The sequence below is a fragment of the Rhinatrema bivittatum genome, chromosome 5 (assembly GCF_901001135.1).
Source record: "Rhinatrema bivittatum chromosome 5, aRhiBiv1.1, whole genome shotgun sequence".
NCBI classification, from domain to species: domain Eukaryota; kingdom Metazoa; phylum Chordata; class Amphibia; order Gymnophiona; family Rhinatrematidae; genus Rhinatrema; species Rhinatrema bivittatum.
The window spans coordinates 363,126,878-363,148,735 of record NC_042619.1 but is presented as its reverse complement, the minus strand read 5'-3'; the positions used below and the strand labels follow the sequence as shown (position 1 = coordinate 363,148,735).

Below are 21,858 nucleotides of genomic sequence, written 5' to 3'. Positions count from 1 at the left end.
GGTATTTGCGATGAGACTGAGTTATCGCAATGTGGGTATAAGCGTCTTTGAGGTCTAGAGAGCAGAGCCAGTCCTCTCTTTGTAGCAGAGGTAGAAGCGAGCCCAGGGTTACCATCTTGAACTTTTCTCTGTGAAGGTACTTATTTATTTATTTATTTATTTATAATTTTTTATATACCGCCGCTCATCAAAGATATCACGTCGGTGTACAATGAACAGGAACTTACGCCGGAGCGTTATACATTTAACAGATTTAACAGATTTAACAGATTTAACTTACGCCGGAGCGTTATACATTTAACAGATTGTACATTTAACAGATTATATATTTAACAAGTTATATATTAAACGAAAGTATGTATATAAATATTTAAATATAATAAAAGTAGAATCTATTAAAAAACACAGAACTATACTTTGGGGGTATATTAGTTGAGGGCCCGCAAATCCAGGATTGGTCGAAGTCCTCCTGACTTTTTTGGGATCAGAAAGTACCTGGAATAGAACCCCAGTCCTTGTTGGGAAAGAGGAACGGGTTCTATAGCGTTGGACTGGAGGAGAAGAGATACTTCCTGCTCTAGAAGAACAGAGTGGTCGGTAAGTCTCCACGCTTGTAGAGGCGGAGAGTCCGCAGGAAGAGTTAGAAAGTTTAGATGGTAACCCTGTGCAATTATCGCTAGCACCCAATGATCTGTAGTGATATGATGCCATTTTTCTGTAAAGTGGCTTAGTCGACCTCCTACTGGTATGTTTGGAAGAGGGATTAGGCATCTGCTCTCTAATTGAAAGTCAAAACCCCAATGCAGGACCTGGTTGCGGAGCTGGTGTGGGTTTTTGCTTTCGAGGTTGGCGAGGCTGAGGCTTTTGATACGGCCTCGTTGACCTGGACTTGGTGTGTGGGGGATAATACTTCTGTGGACGGAAGAATGACTTTTTGGGTTTCTTCTTAAATGGTTGTTTAGAAGGGAAGTCAGAAGAAATCGATGAGAGTTGCTTAAGGGTCTCATGATGATCCTTTAATTCAGCAACTATTTGTTGAATTTGCTCACCAAACAAATTATCCCCTAAACAGGGCAGGTCGGAGAGCCTGTCCTGAACCTCCGGGCGAAGGTCAGAAGATTTAAGCCAAGCCCAGTGCCTTGCCGAGATGGCTGTAGCAGACAGTCTAGTGGAAGCATCGAATATGTCATAAGATGTTCGTATTTCATGCTTTCCGGCTTCAAACCCTTTAAGCACTAGGGTTTGAAGTTGTTGTTGGAATTGTTCTGGTAAGGTATCTGAAAATTCTTGTATCTGCTTAAAAATGACCCTGTTATATTGGGTCATGTATAGCTGATAAGAAGCTATTTTAGAAATAAGCATGGCCCCTTGGTAAACTTTTCTGCCTATGCTATCTAGGAACTTACTCTCCTTAGTGGGAGGTATGGATGAGTATGGCTTCATTCTTTTAGCTTTCTTTTGTGCTGACTCCACCACAACAGAGTGGTGGTCTAGCTGAGGTTTTTGAAAGCCAGGTGCTGACTGTACGAGGTAAGTAGAGTCCACTTTTTTATTTACTGGAGCAACAGATCCAGGAGTTTCCCAATTCTTTTTTAGAAGGTCCAGAAAAACCTGATGAATTGGAATGGAAGTGATGACTTTTGGGGCATCCAAAAATTGGAGTAATTCCATCATTTGGTGCCTGTCATCTTGCTCCGATTGAAGCTGAAAAGGGACCAATTCCGACATTTCCTTCACAAAATTTGTGAAAGAGAGGTCCTCGGGAGGAGAACGCTTTCTGCTTTCAGCAGGAGAGGGTGGTGAAGGTAAATCATCGGTATCCGTGGAAGAATTATCACCCCAGGTGTCATAAGGATCAGGTTGTTGACCTGTAGGACCCCGAGGGGGTTGGATACCTGAAGGACCCGGTTGAGGTTCCGAGAAACCCGAAGAAATCACCGGGGGCATCGAAAATCCCCTTGGAGGCATCGGTGCCGGCATCGATGGAGCTGATGTACGTATCGCCCCGGAGGAATGTATCGGTGGCGAGGGACGACATGGCACCGATGGAACTACTCCCGAAGGAGGAATTTGATACGGTGTTTCTGTACCTGATGAAGTTGGCATCGGGGAGCGCACCGGTGCTGTCAGTGACCCGGGTATTACTGGTGGAAGGGCGGTCATGAGCGCTTCCATCTGGGCGAGCAGCGGTGCCAGCGCTGCTGGAATCGGGTCGATGACTGGTTCCACTCTCGGTGGCGGAGTCGGTGCCGAAGGAGTCTGGAACCTTTGCATCGCTTTATCGATGGCCTCCTGGACCAGCCAGTCCAGTTCTTCCCGGAGACCTGGGGTAACAATACCCGGCTCCGCGGAAGAGGGTGGCTGAGGCTGAGCCGGAGGGACCACCGTCACCGGTGGAATCGCGGCTCCCAAACCCCGATGGGGTGAGGGTTGCCTCAATGTCTCAGAAACAGAAGTGGACGGTGCCGCTTCTGATCGAGACTTCTTCGGTGGTGGCTCGGACGGTACCGAGGTCGAAGACTTCGATTCCTCGATGGTCCGAGACTTGCGATGTCGATGACGATGCTTCTCCCTCCGATCCCCACGATCCTCAGGGGAAGGGACGGGGGTCGATGGCCGTGGAGACGTCGATGGCAGACGGTCACCGGGAGGTTGCCGACGATGGAAGGACTTCGACGGTGCCAGTTCCGAGGACATCAATGCGATGGACGGCGTCGGAGTGTGAGCATGGAAAAGGAGTCCCATCTTCTCCATTCTGGCTTTGCGACCTTTTGGTGTCATAAGGGCACATTTGGTGCAGGGCAGGACATCATGCTCACTTCCCAAACATAATACGCAGACTCTGTGAGGGTCTGTGATAGACATGGTGCCCGTACAATCCGGGCACCAACGGAACCCTGACGCCATGGCCATTGACCAAAAATTTAGCTGCGGGACGGTCGACGGCCAGCAGGCCGCGAAGGCAAAACTCGACGGTAGCCGGCGAAAAACGGCAAAAAACTTACTGAAACACCGCGGACTAAATGTAGATAGAGGGGGGACCCCTGTGGGGCGTATTTAACTTCAAAGAAGTTCGAGAAGAATTTCCTGTCAGGAATGTGGTAAGAGCTCCTTCACCACGTGGCAGCTGCTGCACGGAAAAAAGAAGACTGAAGGGGGACCCCTGCTGGCTGCAGGGTTGGTGCCATGCTGGGCATGCCCAGTAGGGGCCAGTCAAAGTTCCAGAAACTTTGACAGAAGTTTTTCCGTGGTTGGGCTCCATCCTCGATGTCACTCATTTGTGAGGACAACCATCCTGCTTGTCCTGTGAGAAAGTCAGTAGACACTGCAGAAGTACGGGCGTAAGGAGAAAGTAGGAACAGGAGAGCGAGACAAGTAGGGGAGGAAGAAGGGAGGCTCAGCTGGAGGAAGAGGACGATAGATGAGCACAGGATTCGTGGAGGGAGGAGGTACAAGAGGACTGGCAGAAAGAGTCTACAGGAGATGGAGGAAAAGAAAGAGGAAGGGGAAGGCAGGCAAGTAAAACACAGGAGGAAGTGCAGGACAGATGGAGAGGAAAGGAGACAAAAGGGCCAGAGAGGGGGAAAGGAATGAAGGAGTCAAAGAAAAAGTAAACCGAACTGAAATGGCAAATGAAAGGAAGAATAAAGACACAAAAGAGGAAGAGAAACAAAAACAAAAATATGCAAAAACAGGCATGGAACAGAGAATAGCAAAAGCAGAGCAGAAACCCAGATAAAACAAATTGGAAAACTTATTTTCTGAAAGTATTATGATCTGTGTATATGTCCCCCACAGAGATAATTTATGTGCTGGAAAAGGTTGCATTCGTAGGACTGTTGTGCCTTTTTCTGGCTTCTGTTGTCCTTCCGTACAGGGCACAACCCAAATAAACTAAATTGGGTCACTAATACTTTTAAGAAAATAAAGATGTGGGTGCAGCCTAATGCGCAGGAAAAAGCGTGCGAAAACACTGCCACACCCTACCACATGACGCACAGAGAAAAGCCTAACAGTGGGGCTAGCCTAACAGTGGACCTAGCCCACCAGGCTGCCGATGTCCCTTAACCTCCCTTGGGAGCGGGAACGAACGTCGGGTGCCGAGCATGGAGACCGGAGGAAGAGGAAAGCCTTATGACAACACTTCTGCAGTGCTGGTAGAGGGGCATGACCCAATGGCCCTGAATTCATCTGTCTGTGTGCTAGGAAATTATATTTATCAGTATTTTTAATACCTAAATACATTTAATAGCCCCCACTAAACTTGCAGCTAGTTTGTAACATAAGATACCAATGTGATCGCTCATTCAAAGTAAACCTGAAATGCTCCGTAAAAAATAATTTTTTCATATTGGTTATTTGGAAAACACCACCAGTTTATTTGTGGTAGGACCTGAGACCTTCTTATACCTCAAATCTCAAAGGCAAATGTACTAACTTGCAAGTCTACCTCGCTGAAATGAACCAGTATCATGAGAAATGTCTCACGAGACCAGCTTAGTTAATTATTCATCTGAGATTTGCATTTCTTTTGCAGTGAAGTCAGCATGAAATTTTAGACAATATCAGAAAAATGTAGCTTCACTTCCTTGATGTGTAGTTAAGTTCTGCAAAGTCCCCAAATGTCCTTAAAGCGAAGAAAATGAAACAGGGATTCTACAAAGTTAAGGCGTGGAGTGGTGGGTGGGGGAGGCGGCACTTGCAGAAGGGACACAGACATGATGATTTTATAAGGCCACTTTTTCCTCTAGGAAACTAAGCTAAAAACAATACCACACAGCTTTGAAACCATAGTGGATCAGAAACTCTAGTCATCTATTTAATGATTTTCTTCAACAAAATGACACAGGAAGAGCAGCTTTGTGGTACATTCTACCACTGAACACAATTTTCATTTACATGCCTTCTCAGAAGTGTCAATTTAAGTTTTCACTGCCCTTAAGTGTGGCTACTCCCTCTTTCCTAGGAAGGTCAGAAGTGAATGGGAGTGGCGTCTATGGTAGCATCTCGTTAGCCTAGCCTTTATATTCAATCACAGCCTTGAATGCTGAAGAGGAAGCAGCAAGCAGGCTGATACTAACAGGCTCCCAGGCCTTGCACAGACTACCAAGCTTGCAGAACCCCATTTATTTCGATGGCAAGTGTATCCAAACCTGCCTAACTGGGTAGGAAATGGGATTCTGCAATACAGATCTGTTGCAACATCTTGCAACCAGAAACCAGAGATAGGCTTAGCAGGCCTATGCGGACATACGGGCCTGGTTTTTAGGTTTATCATAGTCATGTGCTAAAATTGTTTTCTGGAAATCTATTTAATGGTTGCTTTATGAAACCTTCTAAGTCCATATATACAGTTTCCACTACTATGAATAATGTGCCAAAAACCATACTCATTAAATAGGTTTACTCTTTATTGACCATGAGCAGGAGCCTCTACAATTCACAAAGTGGTGACCCGAGAGATTACTTTCACTCTAAGTTTGTCATTGTTTATAAAGTAGCAAATGTAAAGATGCAAACATAACATACTTTTCCAATAAATGCCTTCCAACTTCGGCATCTACAGCACTAAGCGGGTCATCCAGGAGATAGATATCGGCATCTTGGTAGACTGCTCTGAAGAACAAATAAGGACCTCAATTCAATAAATACAGAATGTGTAAGGCATACATATGCAATTAATGAAAAGGATCCGGGGCTCTGCACAAACTTAGCAGTGATGGGGAATGAAAATCACATGGGCATATTATCACATTAAAAATGTGATTTCCTTCAATCTATTTTAGTAATTAAACACTTCAGACCATGTATTTAGGAGCATTTCTGTGTGCAAGTAGTACTCATCTGCAGGGTTGACCCTACAGATAAGCAAGGCCTAGAGCAAATCTCCTCTAGCACAGCCCCCCCCACCCAGAAATTGTTGTGGGGGCAGGGAGAGGAAGCAAAAACCACATTGGTGGACAGTGCCTCTTTAAAGGTCTGGATGCTTTGGCAACCCCTACAGTGACAATACTAGCCCATCCATGCATTTTTTTTTTTAAACCTGTTTTGTTAGGGACAGTGCTCCTTTAAGAGACAGCAGCCTGAGAGAGCAAGGCCCTGCCAGCCCCCAAGTTTAATTCTAGCTGGCCACTGCATGGGAACAGCAGGAAGAGCAGGAATAGCGAGGAGAATATAGGACCCGCTAGCAGCTGAAAACTTGGAAGCAATGGCTGGGTCGCAGAGCTGCAAAGATCAGCCCCATAAGAGAAGGAGAGAAAGACTATGGCATCAGGCTCCTGAGTCAGCAGCAAAGCAGGAAATGGTGGTGGCAGCATGATGGATAGCTCCAGCCATAATCAGCCCTGCAAGAGGAGGGGAGAGAGGTTGCGGGATCCGGCCACAGAGTCAGGCAGCAAAGCAAGAAATAGCTGCAGGGACATGGTGGACAGCTCCCACAGTGATCAGGCCTGCTCTTCCGGCTCTTCCAAAATGGTACAAGGATACCATGGTAGTGTGGGGCTCTCTCAAGTGCAGGGCCCAGGATAATTGGCCTGACTCCCCCCTTTACATTATTCTTGTATACGCATATCTAATGACGGCACTGTCTGCAGTGCACCAAAGGTAACCTCAGCTATAGACAGAGGCTTGTCATCAGTGTATACCGCAGCCCATCACACCTCACCCCAAGATCTCTGATGAGAATGCAGAAACACACCTAGCAAGGTTTACTCGTGCTTTCTGCCCGCCACTCAGTGTAACTCCACGGTCACCAATCATAGTCAGATCACCATCCTGTAACTGTTGCAAGTCCTGTAAATATGGGAAAAACAATTCTATATTTCAGTTTGAAAAGCAGCAATTTAAAAGCAAAGTCTTTTATTAAAAATATAACCATATGTGCATTCCAGAATTTTACTGCTAGTATTGCCAGGGCAAAGATAAAATTTGCAGAAAGCAGGGTCCAATGCCCAGACATACAGAGTAGTGGCACATAACATGAATCACAGGGGCAGTAACTTTCAAACTAACGCGCGGGTGCACATTTGCATGCGTACATCAGACCGTACCCAGGGATGTGGCTATAACATGCGTACTTATATGCATGCATGTTATAAAATAACCTAGGCGCATATGTGTGCTGAATCCCACTTCTACCATGCAAATCGGGGGATTTTAAAAGGAGCACACGCTAATGCCATTACCAGTTTTCCAGTTCATCCACCAGCTCACAGAGTTAACAGCTAGGTCCTCCAGAACCCCTGGTTTGAAAGCATGTACTCCCCCCAGCTTATTTCAGATACTTTAAATCCCTCGATTTTTATTTTTTTTTAACTTACACACCATCCATAGCAGAAGTAAAGTTACGCAGCAGGCGACCTCTGTGCACACCGGGGTGCATAAGTAATTACGTGCACATCTTTTGGCCATTTACACGCATATCTGGTCGCTTTTTAGAATACAGTCGGCGTGCACAAGCCCAACTTATTTGCATATCCCCTAATTAATGCGCACGCCAGGCTTTTACAATTCTCTTTTCACTTAGCAGTTTAGCCCAGTCTGAGTCACATTGTCTTGAGAAAAAAAATAAAAAAGGCATCCATATGGGGACTAACCAATTTCAGGTTTTAAGACATTTAATAAGTTAAGAGGATTTTTGTGTTTTATTGTGGAAGAAAAACATACCAATTAAGGAATTCTGGACTATTTTACTGAAAACAAAATATTTAAAAAATCGTTGCTTTTCCTGCGTGACCGATGATTATAATGCGATACGGATGCTCAATCAGGACTTCATGCTATTAAATGTGCATCCTGAATGAGGGTCTCCATTGCTTCATCCACACGTTGCCTTTAAGCACATAAGGGTGCAAGCAGTATAGTTTTGGTTTTTTTATATTCTTGATTGTATCCCATTATGTTGAAGTATTTGGAGTTTTTCGCATTACAAAGTACACATGTGCAATGGCGTAGAGATTAAAGCTCACACACATTCATCATATCTGGACTCAGTGAGTAACACTATCTTTTCATTAAAGAGGCCTGAAGATCCACTTGCAGCCACCAAGTCTCCAGGTCTTCTTAAACCAATTCCTAGCAGACCCTTTCTCCTAGTTTAGCAGAGCTGTGCTCCCCATCACATAATTGCCAAGGCTGTTGAGAAAGAAGTTAAAAGTGAGAGCAACTGCTGCTGCAGTATAGAAAAAATTAACACTTACTTTTTTAAGTGCACAAGCTCTTAGCACTTTTTCATATCTGTCTCTCACATATTCCTTTCCAAATAATATATTGCTTCTCACACTGCCCGAAAACACCCAGGGTTGCTGAGAAACGTAGCCAACTCTTCCCCGGACATCCACAAACCCTTGGTCTTTGGGCAGCTCACCAAGCACAGCACTCAGAAGAGAAGACTACAAAAAAGATTTAAAAATAACTCAATTTTACATCACAAAGCATAGCTGTAGAACACTTACGCCCAAATTATAAAAGGCCCACGCGTGTAAAAACCGGGGAAGCCCTACTCACATTGCCGCATTTATTATTCTAAATTCCCCTCCCCCCCTTCCGCCGTGTGCGGAGCTGGCCATCCGCCCACACATGCGTGCGCGGACATGAAAATCCGGTGCGCAATGGAAACGCATTTTATAACGTGGGAGTGTCAACGCGTGCCTGTTATAAAATTGGCACATCCATGTGCGCAAGCCGGGAACCGCGCACCTTTTAAAATCAACCCATGTTTATACAAGTATTTCCTTTAAGGACCTTGATTTTAGTTTTTATTTTATTTTCCCTGGGAATGTGTGTTATAATAAAAAAAAACTGTGGAGAAATGACTTTCCACTGATTTTTCTCCTGTTTGTTATTACGAAATCACTTTTCCACAGATTCTAACATTGAAATTCCCAAGAAAAGGCATTTTTGATTCAGTTTTTCTGTTCCGAATTATAAAACTCACTTTCCCTGCTCCAACAGGTCCAATTACAGCCAGCAGTTCTCCTGGTCTGACAATACATGAAATATTGTGAAGAGTTGGGATTTCCGTCGTCTGTAAATTAAAGTGAACATAATCATTTTTTTAGGTAATTTGTTCAGAAAAAATATCTGAGCTTTGAGAGTCATACCTAAACATGCAAACTTTCAGGACCACAAAAGGTCTCTTTCTTCTGACAGTGCCTGCAGATAGGATTTTATTACAAAGCACTAAGCTAGCTCAATTCGTATAGCATGGGACCACACTAAGACACGGGATGGAGGCCAGTGGTGTTGAGCTTAGAATATATATTGTCATACTCAATATGATAAAGGGAGAAATCATAAGGGTGCTTTGAGAAGGTTTTCTATTAAGCCAGACTAGTTTAGTGGCAGCACAGAGAAAGAATTCCAGCACAATGAGATTGCACTGATCAGACTTGTAAAAATAGCCAAGAAAAATAGCCAAGAATGCTACAAAGCTAAAATGCATACTAAAAGTTAAAAAGTATGTTAAAGATCAGCACTGAGTTTCATTACTGCCTTCTGGGCTCAATATACAAGAAATTGTATGACTTACCAGTCTTATTAGCATCATGAGATAAAATGTCAACCAGTTGGAAAATGTTATGTAAACAAACATTTATTTGTACTTATTTAAAAGTTCTTATTTCCCACATCTTCCACAATGTTCAGTGTGGAGTACAAGTTAAAACATACATAATAATTCAATAAGACAGTACTTATAACATTAGTAACAGTAATAAAAACAATTGCTAATGTACACTGTTCTACCAAATATATGTTAAACAGAACAGGCTCTAATATTGAGCCCTGCGGGACACCAAATCTAATCAGAATCCAGCCTAAGGAGTCAGATCCCATAGGACACTATTGTCTATCAGTTAGATGTGACTGAAACCATGATATTATAACTGTTCAGCCGATGTCTACATGAGAGAGCCTAGTCAGTAATAACTCATGATCGACAGTTGAACCAAGAACCCAGAGTATCCCTTATCCATTTCACACAAAAGAAAATGTCAAAAAAAAAAAAAACCCCTCGGTTCCATGGTTCCTTCAGAAACAATACTGAGACTATCCAACACTGAATAAGTTATCCATGAATTCCACAAGCTGATTCAAAACTTTTTTCCACTTCTTTACTCTCTATTGCTACATTTGATACTGGACGATAATTAGATACAACATCAGGTGATAGGGCCATATCTTTAAGGAACAGGCTAAAATTGCTTGTTTAAGGGATAGTGGCAAAGTTCCCTCATTAAGAGATTTATTCACAATTGCATGAAGAAAATAAAATACCTCATTTATTGACCTGATTAAAACAAAAGGGCTTGGATCTAAGGGGGAACCAACCAACCAACTCCAGTTCCCCCATTACTACCATGATTTCTTTAAGTGAGACATGATTAAGTTCCTGCCATCTTATGTTACTCACATTTTCAGATTGCTGGAAAGTAACATCAACCTCTATTTTCAACTGTGTATCAACCTCATCAATTTTATTCTTGAACTCAGCTAGAGAAGTATATGAAGGGAAAGAAGAAATTTTGAGACAGGCTTGGTTATTAATCTCTTGACTGTAGCAAACAATTCCCTTGGCCAATTCAGTGATGTAGTAATTCTACTTGAAATATATTTCTGATGGGCCTCTAGACATCTCAGGTGATACATACTTAAGCATGCCTGATGCTGTTGCATTACATCTTCATGGACAGTGGCTATCTACAGTCTCTCAAGCTTACACACCTCCCGCCACAGTATGTAGAGATTCTGTGACAACAAACTAGCTCATCGACAATTTCATAAGATTTTAAGGTCTCTCCATGGAGCCAGCTAATCATATAATCTAAGTGAGGAGTTCCAATAGTCCACCAGTTCAGTAGATGAACTAGTCTCCAAATCAATTTCATCCAGATGCCGACTCCACTGTTCTTTAAAGCCCTCTAGTTCAAGCATCTACCTAGCTTCTCTCTTTATTAACTCACAATTACAATTCTTTGGCTGAACTGGGACAGACAATGCAAAGGACAAGAAGACATGTTCTGTTCACAATACTTCATATCTTTGAATATGACTAACTTGTGAACAAAAACTATCTGGGCAGAAAAAGAAGTCCAAAATATGGCCCCTATTATGAATAGAAATATTAACTGAGCAAAGTTAATAGCTGACAAATACAGCATCAATTCCATAACATGTGTATACAAAGGATCATCTATATGTACATTAAAGTCTCCTATAATAATCAACCTTTCATATTTTAGGTACAAAGCAATCAAATATTCTGCTAGATTAGAGATATCCAAAGCCCTGCTGGGGGACGATATAACAAAAATAGACCATGAGCGTACTTTTACCAAAATACACTTAACCAGAGATGGAATATCAATTTCCAAATCTGATACATCTTAACATTGCTTATGTAGTATTAAAATGCCACACCTCTTTTGTGCAGCCGAGTAGGTTGTAAATACGTATACCCGGGAGGACAGATTGCTGAATCCTGCCATCTTGTTTCAAATGCAGTTTTACTGAACAATCAAAAGTAAATCTAAATTGTGCTGAGAAATTAAGTCAAACACATAACATTCCTTCTGTCTAACAGATCTAACATTTACATAACCTATCTCCAAACTAAGGCATGGATTTTCCAATCTCGCAGAGAATGGTGAATCCCGGCAGTAACGGGGGGCGAAGGGGGGGCAGGCCTGCGAAAGCCTGCAGCGATCACACCACCACGGTGTGATCGCTGCTGGCTTTCGCACCCAATAGCACCACCGTGAAAGGTGGTGCTATTGGGCGCGCTACTGGTGGCGATAACTTGGCTTACCTTATCGCCGCCAGCTAAGATACCGCCGTGTCTGCATCCTCGCCGCCCCAACTCCGCCCCCCGCTTGCTATCGCACGTGAAAAGGATAGAAATTAACCCCCTAAATGTCTTATTTTGATGTAGATAATGGACATATGAGTTGGGTGTGGTAACAACTGAGACCAATTCCCTCTAACTATCCTGGACATTAAGATCACTATATTTACCATTACCGGTGACTATAGGAATAAAAAACATCCTTAAATACAACTAAAACATAAAACCATCAACTCCCCAACATCATAACAATAACTTAAAACAATCTTACAGAATTCAGTTCTTGGTCCTCAGTCCACAGGTTCCCACAAAGGGGCAGGCCCTTTGGTGGTGGTCCGCCTACAGGCCGCCTCCTTTTTCCTGTCCACAGTAACACTGTGATGTCACAAGTGGGCAGGGCTTCAGGGCAGACAACAGATCAGGAGAGCAAAGGCAAAAAGACAGAAAGCACACCTGAAAAAGCAGCAAATTAACCCATTGAAGGAGAAGTTATGGGGAGATGACCTATTTAACTGTCTGGAACGACTTGGGAGCTCTGGGTTAGAGGTTTTACTTTCCACTGTTTGCAAAGCTGCACTACCTGATAATTTCATTTTCCTTAGTGTAGACAGATGGACTCAGGACCAGTGGGTTATGCTCCTCTACCAGCAGCTGGAGACAGAGCAAGCTGACGTCACAGAGTAGGATACTCCTGCTGTGACCCCAGGCTGCCAGTATTCTCTTCAAAAGCAACTGTGGACAGACTAGCAAAAAACTTGATTTAAAACAGTCAACCACTACTGTACTCAACCAACAAGAATACTGAACTCAAGTAAGGAATTTTTGTACCCCAATCTAGGGACCCTGGACCATTGACACAATCATTTGGCAGCCAAGGATGGGAAGCTGAGTCCATTTCTCTACACTAAGGAAAAGAAAATGATCAGGTAAGTAGTAATTTCTCCTTTCCTAGCGGGTAGACAGATGGACTCATAAGAACATAAGAAATTGCCATACTGGGTCAGAGCAAGGGTCCTTCAAGCTGTTTCCAACAGTGGCCAAACCAGGCTACAAGAACCTGGCAAGTATCCAAGCACTAAAACGATCCCAAGCTACTGATGCCAGTAGTAGCAGAGGCCATACCCTAAGTCAACTTGATTAATAGCAGTTAATGGACTTCTCCTCCAAGAATTTATCCAAACCTTTTTTAAACCCAGCTACACTAACCACATCCTCTGGCAACAAATTCCAAAGCTTATGACTGAAATAGAATTTTCTCCGATTAGTTTTAAATGTGCTACTTGCTAACTTCATGGAGTGCCCCCTAGTCTTTATTATCCGAAAAAGTAAATAACCAATTTACATCTACCAGTTCTAGACCTCTCAAGATTTTAAAGACCTCTATCATATCACCCCTCAGTCTTCTCTTCTCCAAGCTGAACAGCCCTAACCTCTTTAGCCTTTCCTCATAGGGGAGCTGTTCCATCCCCTTTATCATTTTGGTTGCCCTTCTCCATCGCAACTATATATTTTTTGAAATGCGGTGACCAGAACTGTACATAGTATTCAAGGTGTGGTCTCACCATGAAGCAATACAGAGGCATTATGACATTTTCCTTTGTATTCACCATTCCCTTCCTAATAATTCCTAACATTCTGTTTGCTTTTTTGACTGCTGCAGCACACTAAGCTGACGATTTCAAAGTATTATCCACTATGATTCCTAGATCTTTTTCCTGGGTGGTAGCTCCTAATATGGAACCTTACATCGTGTAACTACAGCAAGAGTTATTTTTCCCTATATGCAACACCTTGCACTTGTCCACATTAAATTTCAGCTGCCATTTGGATGTCCAATCTTCCAATTTCGCAATGTCCTCCTGCAATTTATCACAATCTGCTTGTGATTTAACTACTCTGAATAACTTTGTATCATCTGCAAATCTGATAACCTCACTCGTCATATTCATTTCCAGATCATTTATAAATATATTGAAAAGCATCACTCCAAGTACTGATCCTTGAGGCACTCCACTGTTTACCTTTTCCACTGAGAAAATTTACCATTTAATCCTACTCTGTTTCCTGTCTTTTCACTAGTTTGTAATCCACAAAAGGACATCGCCTCCTATCCCATCCCATGAATTTCAGTTTTCTTAGAAGCCTCTCATGAGGAACTTTGTCAAACGCCTTCTGAAAATCCAAATACACTACATCTACCAGTTCACCTTTATCCACATGTTTATTAACCCCTTCAAAAAAATGAAGCAGATTTGTGAGGTAAGACTTCCCTTGGGTAACTCCATGTGGACTGTATTCCATTAAACCATGTCTTTCTATATGCTCTGTGATTTTGATCTTTAGAATAGTTTCCTCTATTTGTTCTGGCACTGAAGTCAGGCTCACAGGTCTATAGTTTCCGGGATCACCCCTGGAGCCCTTTTTAAATATTGGGGTTACAATGGATGATTTTATGATGTAATGAAAGGTTACAAATTTTAACTAATGTTGAGATTACTTACCTGATAATCTCTTTTTCCTTAGTGTAGACAGATGGACTCAGAACAAGTGGGTATAGTGTGCTCGTGCTAGCAGTTGGAGACGGATCTGACGTCAGCACGGGTACATATACCCCCACAGGAAGTGAAGTACCGTATTTTTCGCTCCATAAGACGCACCTGACCATAAGACGCACCTAGGATTCAGAGGGGGAAAATTAAAAAAAAAAAAATTGTGCTAAACCGGCTCTGCATCTGGGCGTCTTATGGAGCAAATTAGGGGAGTGCATAGCTTTTTTTTTTCTCCCCATTTTGTTTTCGGGTCTGGGGAGGGCCATTTCGGTCCACTCCCCAGATCAGAAAACTTTTCTTTCTCTGGGAACCCCTCCCCCCCCATCCCAACCCTTTAAATTAACAACCCCCACCCCCCTGACCCCCCAAGACCTGCCGACTTAATTTACTGCAAACCCCCACCCTCCTGACTCCCCCAAGACCTGCCGACTTAATTTCCTACAACCCCCCACCCTCCTGACCCCCCCCCCAAGACCTGCCGAATTAATTTCCTGCAACCCCCCACCCTCCTGACCCCCCCAAGACCTGCCAAACGTCCCTGGTGGTCCAGCGGGGGTCCAGGAGCGGTCCGGGAACGATCTCCTGGGCGTGGGCCGTCGGCTGCCAGTAAACAAAATGGCGCCGACGGCCCTATGCCCTCACTATGTCACTGAGACCGACCAATAGCAGCGGTCGGTCTCAGTGACATAGTGAGGGCATAGGGCCGTCGGCTGCCAGTAAACAAAATGGCGCCGACGGCCCTATGCCCTCACTATGTCACTGAGACCGACCAATAGCAGCGGTCGGTCTCAGTGACATAGTGAGGGCATAGGGCCGTCGGCTGCCAGTAAACAAAATGGTGCCGACGGCCCTATGCCCTCACTATGTCACTGAGACCGACCAATAGCAGCGGTCGGTCTCAGTGACATAGTGAGGGCATAGGGCCGTCGGCGCCATTTTGTTTACTGGCAGCCGACGGCCCACGCCCAGGAGATCATTCCCGGACCCCCGCTGGACCACCAGGGACGTTTGGCAGGTCTTGGGGGGGTCAGGAGGGTGGGGGGTTGCAGGAAATTAATTTGTCAGGTCTTGGGGGGGGGTCAGGAGGGTGGGGGGTTGTAGGAAATTAAGTCGGCAGGTCTTGGGGGAGTCGGGAGGGGTTTGTTAGATTTTTGTTTGGGTTTTTTTTTATATTCGCTCCATAAGATGCACATACATTTTCCCCCCACCTTTGGGGGAAAAAAAGTGCGTCTTATGGAGCGAAAAATACGGTAATTCAGTAATCTTCCTTGCAAAGCTGTTATGGATATATGAGTACTGACCGATCGATTAATTAAACAGGATTACCCTGACCGATTGATAGTAGCTGGAGACCGCCAGGATTCTCAACCGGAAGGCATCGACACCCAGCAGGGTGGATGACCTATGTAGTAAAACATGGCTTACCTTGAGCCTGTGAAATCCCATGAATATTGGCAGCCGGGTGGGCTGCTGAGTCCATCTGTCTACACTAAGGAAAAGGAGATTATCAGGTAAGTAATCTCAACATTTCCTAGCGTGTAGCCAGATGGACTCAGAACAAGTGGGATGTACAAAAGCTACTCCTGGACTGGGCGGGAGGCTGCCCGAGGTCCGTTTAGGATTGCCCTCGCAAATGCTGTGTCCTCCCTGGCCTGGACATCCAGACGGTAGAATCTGGAGAAGGTATGGAGGGAGGACCACGTCGCCGCCTTACAGATCTCAGCAGGCGACAGCATCCGAGTTTCTGCCCAAGAGGCCGCTTGCGCTCTGGTAGAGTGAGCCTTGACCTGTAGAGGTGTGATTTTCCCGCGTCTACGTAGGCCGCCTTGATAACTTCTTTGACCCAGCGGGCGATAGTTGCCCGTGAGGCCACTTCCCCTTGCTTCTTCCCGCTGTGTAGAACGAACAGATGGTCCGTCTTTCGTATTGCTTTGCACACTTCCAGGTATCTGGACAGTAGCCTGCCGATGTCGAGATGGCGTAGAATTCGACCTTCTTCTGACTTCTTCAAACCTTCTGTGGTAGGTAAAGAGATGGTTTGGTTGAGGTGGAAGTGTGAGACTACTTTGGGTAAGAAGGAAGGAACCGTGCGAAGATGGATGGCTTCTGACGTGATTCGGAGAAACGGATCACGGCAAGACAGTGCTTGTAGCTCTGAGACGCGGCGTGCGGAGCAAACAGCCAGGAGGAACACCATCTTCAAGGTTAACAAACGGAGGGACAGGCCTCGAAGTGGACGGAAGGCGTGTCCCACTAGAAAGTCCAAGACTAGGTTGAGGTTCCACAGAGGTATGGGCCACTTCAGTGGCGGACGAATGTGTTTGACTCCTTTCAGGAAACGTGAAACGTCTGGGTGTGTGGCAATGCTATTGCCGGCACTCCATGGACCGTAGCAGGAAAGAGCTGCCACCTGGACCTTGATGGAATTGAGGGACAGACCCTTCTGAAGACCATCTTGCAGGAAGTCCAAAATGAAAGGAATCTTAGCAGCATGTGGATTGGTGCTATGAGCTTCGCACCAAGCTTCAAATACTCTCCAGTGATGTGGAGAACTTGCGTGCTCTGAGGAGTGTATCTATTACCGGTCCTGAATATCATCATGTCTTCAGTCTAGCCCACTCAATGGCCAGACCGTAAGAGAGAATTGAGCCGGATCCTCGTGGAGTATGGGACCTTGTCGCAGCAGGTCCCTGTGCGGAGGCAGGGGTAGTGGAGTCCCTGCCAGTAATCTTCTCATGTCTGCGTACCAGGGTCTTCTTGGCCAGTCCGGGGCCACTAGAAGAACTAGGCCTCTGTGCCGCTGAATCCTGTGTATAATGGCGCCCAGCAGGGGCCATGGCAGAAAAGCGTACAGCAGGATCCCCTGGGGCCATGGTTGTACCAGTGCATCGATCCCCTGAGCCAGAGGATCCCGCCTGCGGCTGAAATATCTGGGTACTTGAGCATTGGACCTGTCCGCTAGTAAGTCCATGCCCGGGGTCCCCCACCGATTCACAATCATCTGGAACGCTGTGGGTGACAGTTGCCAATCCCCGGGATGTAGACTATCTCTGCTGAGGAAGTCTGCCGTGGTGTTGTCCTTCCCGGCGATGTGGACGGTGGAGATGTCCTGGAGATTTGCTTCTGCGCAAGTCATCAGGGGAGCTATTTCTAGTGATACCTGTTGGCTTCTGGTTCCGCCCTGTCGGTTGATGTATGCCACCGTGGTGGCACTGTCTGACATCACTCTGACTGCTCTGTGGCGCAGTCTGTGGGCAAATCGCAGGCACGCTAGTCTGACTGCCCGTGCCTCTAGTCGGTTGATGTTCCATCCCGACTCTTCTCTGCTCCACCGCCCTTGGGCGGTGAGTCCTTCGTAATGTGCTCCCCAGCCGCTCAGGCTGGCGTCTGTTGTGAGCAGGGTCCAGGTCGGAGAGAACATCCTGGACCCCCGGCTCATGTGGCTTCGCTGCAGCCACCATCGCAGCTGATTCCGCACCCTGGCTGGTAGAGGTAGGTGTACGGTGTAAGTTTGTGATCGCGGGCTCCACCGGGATAGGAGGGCGCGTTGTAATGGCCTCATATGCGCCCGTGCCCATGGTATCACCTCCAGAGTGGATGCCATCAGGCCGAGGACTTGTAGGCAATCCCAAGCTGTGAGCCGGACGACGCGCAGCAGGGCCTGCAGACGATTCTTGAGCTTTTCTCTTCTTTTGGGAGTCAGGCTGACTCTGTCTGCCTGAGTGTCGAATAGGGCTCCTAGGTATTCCCTCGACTGAGACGGCTGTAGGGAACTCTTGCTTAAGTTTACTACCCATCCTAGGCTCTCTAGAAGAGCAATCACTCGGCTAGTTTGTTCGATGGCTCTCTTCTGGCGATTTTGCCCTGATCAACCAATCGTTCAGGTAGGGATGGACGAGAATTCCCTCCTTCCTGAGGGCCGCCGCCACTACTACTATGACCTTGGTAAAGATCCGCAGCGCTGTGGCTAACCCGAAGGGTAACGCCCGAAACTGAAAGTGTTGGTCCAAGACTTTGAAGCGTAGGTAGCACTGATGATCCCGATGGATTGGGATATGCAGGTAGGCTTCTGACAGATCTAGGGATGTGAGAAATTCCCCTGGCTGTACTGAATTTTTGACAGATCGCAGAGTTTCCATGCGAAAGCTGGGTACCCGTAGGTAGCGGTTGACTGACTTGAGGTCCAGGACGGGCCGGAAAGTGCCATCCTTCTTGGGCACTATGAAATAAATGGAATAATGCCCAAAATTTATCTCCCCTGCAGGCACTAGAATTATGGCTTTGAGGGAGAGAAGCCTCTGTAAGGTAACTTCTAGTGCCGTCCTCTTGAGGGGTGAACAAGGAGATTCCACAAACTTGTCTGGCGGGAGCCGAAGAAAGTCCGGGTAGTACCCCTCTCGGATGATGGTGAGGACCCACTGGTCCGAGGTAATCTCGGCCCACCTGCGGTAAAAGAGGGTCAGCCTGCCCCCTATGGCTGTTACCCCCGGATGGGCTGGCTGATTGTCATTGTGGGGTACGGCCAGGGCCGGAACCCGAGCCGGCTCCCCTCTTATTGTGCTTAGGCCGAAAGGACTGGTTCCTGGCTTACGACCGAGGTGCCTGGAAGCGAGTCCCGTAAGGGTTGAAGCGCTGAGAGGTTCTACCTCTGGGTGGTCTAGAAGACGGGCCATGCCTCCTGCGTGGCCTGTCTTCTGGTAGACGAGGTAAAGGAGAGGCGCCCCATTTATTGGCCAGCTTCTCCAGGTCGCTGCCGAACAGGAGAGATCCCTCGAAGGGCATTCTCGTGAGACGTGTCTTGGAAGAGGAGTCGGCCGACCAGTTACGTAACCAGAGCTGCCTCCTGGCTGCCACTGAGGATGACACTCCCTTGGCTGCCGTACGGACGAGGTCGAAGGCTGCGTCAGTAAGGAATGAGAGAGCTGATTCCATCCCTTCTCCCGGGGCGTTGTTCCGAGCCTGAGATAAGCAGGAACGCGTCACCACCGTGCAGCAAGTCGCAATTCGTAGGGACATGACTGCCACCTCAAAGGCCTGCTTCAGGATGGTGTCCATACGCCGGTCATGTGTATCCTTGAGGGCCGTCCCTCCTTCCACCGGGATGGTGGTGCGCTTCACAATTGCGCTGACTATGGCGTCTACCTGAGGGCACGCCAACATGTCCTTAGTTGCCGGAGCTAAGGGGTACATGCCAGCCAAGGCCCGACCCCCCTTGAATGGAGCCTCCAGCGCAGCCCATTCCAGATCGATTAGCTGCTGTGCCACTTGTAGGAGGGGAAAGTGGTGAGAAGTTTGGCGCAGGCCCTCCAACAGGGGTTCACTCTAGGTTCCCCTGGGGTGTCATGGCCCGGAAGAGCCAGTTCCGACAGGCATTGAGAGATCAGGTCTCGAAGATCCACTCTGGGAAAGAAGTGCCGCATAGTCCGATAAGGTTCTACCCCCGAGGGAAGCTCTCCCTCCTCGGGGGGCTCATCTTCTTCTGCCGGGTAGTCTGAATCCCCATAATTGGGGCTATCAGGTGGCGAGTGGCCGCGCCTAGGCCGCGAGGGTCCAGGGGCCGGGTCATTCTGGACGTACGGACCCGGTCGGGGAGCTGACTGCATCATGACAAAGGTATGAATCCCTGTGAATAATTCCACCCAGGAGATCGAAGCCATATCTGGCCGCATGGGAACCAGGCCCCCCTGGTTCACTGGCTGCTCCCCGCTGCTTGCTGGCTCCGGAGTGTTCCCTGAGGAACCGGTAAGAACGCTGGGCTGTGACTGGCCCTGGCCCGGGACTCCCAGGGCCTCTTCACATTGGGCACATAGGGAGTCTGCATCCTCATTTTGTGTGGCCCTGAGGTTGCATGCAGAGCAGAGACTGATGCCTGATTCTGGAGGTGCCGGCACTGCCGAAGCCTGGTCACTCTTACTCTCCATGCCGTCGGTGAACTCAATAAGAGTCTGCGCTGTGCGCGAAAAGCAGGCGCCTGAAACCAGCGCTCAGCAACGTGCGCCTAACAATGTGCGCCTATAAACGGGCGCCTAAGAACTTGCGCCTAGCAATGTGCGCCTATGAACGGGCACCTAGCAATGTGCGCCTAGCAATGTGCGTCTATGAACGGGCGCCTATAGACGGGCGCCTATCTATGAACGTGCGCCTATCGCCGTGCGCGTAGCAACGGACGCCTATTGCCGTGCGCGCAGCAACGGACGCCTATCGCCGTGCGAGTAGCAATAGGCGGGACGCTTCAGGTAGAAGATGATGGCGAGCAGGCAGACGAAATGGCGGCCTACTTAACTGGCCGCCCCAGAGGCACACTCTGCTTCTCCTCGGATCCTCGGAGACCAACAAGTAAATATATACGCCTTACCTTGTCTTCGGCGCTTCCCGGCAGCAACCCGGGCGGTCTCCGGCTGCGGGGGGAGAGGGTAAGTACCTTCACCGCCGCGCTCGAGGAGGTGCACCCGCTGCCTCTAGGCCGCGCCCGAACTCGTCTCGCTCGGGGGCCAAGTCCACGCTGGGACCGAGGCTGCCTCTAGGCCGCGCCCGAGCCCTTCTCGCTCGGGGGCTGGGTCCCTGCCGCGATTCGGTCACCGGACCGAGGCACTTACCTCCGAGGGACCACGGAAATCCCCTCGGGAAACTCAACTGGGGGAGGGACCGACTGGTATCACCACAGGAGTGCGGGGCTAGTCGTTAGTAGATGTCGTCTAGGAATTTAGTCGTTAGAATTTGGAAGAACGCTCAGCGAGCGTGAAGGAGCTCCAAACTGCTTTGGAGATGGAAATTACTGAATTACTTCACTTCCTGTGGGGGTATATGTACCCGTGCTGACGTCAGATCCGTCTCCAACTGCTAGCACGAGCACACTATACCCACTTGTTCTGAGTCCATCTGGCTACACGCTAGGAAATCTGAAATTTCATTTTTTAGTTCCTTCAGAACCCTGGGATGCATACCATCTGGTCCAGGTGATTTGCTACTCTTTAGTTTGTTAATCTGGGATGTACCAAAGCTATTCCCAAACAGGGTGGGAGGCTGCCCGTTGTTCAGTCAACAACGCACATGCAAAGGCTGCATCCTCCCAGGCCTGCACATTCAGAGGGTAAAGCTTGGGAAAAGTATGTAAGGAGGACCATGTTGCAGCTCAGCAAATGTCAACGGGAGACAACAATCTAACCTCCGCCATGACACTGCCTGAGCCCTAGTGGAAAGAGCCTTAATCTGAGTAGGCAACAGTTTTTCAGCATCCACATATGCTGCTGTGACTACCTCCTTAATCCATCGAGCTATAGTAGCCCCTGAAGCTGGTTTGCCCTGCTTCCTTCCACCATGAAGGACAAAAAGACGATCTGTCTTTCGGAAAGGTTCAGAAACTTCTATATACCATAACAAGTCTCTTGACATCCAAGGGACACAGGAGCCAATACTCTTCTGTGTCCCTGACCTTATCCAGGGAAGGCAAGGAAATGGATTGATTCA

The 21,858-nt window shown here is 47.2% G+C and overlaps 1 protein-coding gene across 1 annotated transcript in view; it reads right to left on the bottom strand.

The window, feature by feature from the left end:
• ABCC4 (ATP binding cassette subfamily C member 4) overlaps nt 1-21,858 on the bottom strand; it is a 1,099,276-nt gene that overhangs the window by 726,133 nt on the left and 351,285 nt on the right. Inside the window, exons 10-13 of the mRNA XM_029604735.1 lie at nt 8,936-9,025; nt 8,199-8,390; nt 6,698-6,792; nt 5,530-5,616 (exon numbers count right to left, since the gene is read on the bottom strand). Coding sequence (XP_029460595.1) covers nt 5,530-5,616; nt 6,698-6,792; nt 8,199-8,390; nt 8,936-9,025 — 464 coding nt within the window. The remainder of the gene's footprint in view (nt 1-5,529; nt 5,617-6,697; nt 6,793-8,198; nt 8,391-8,935; nt 9,026-21,858) is intronic.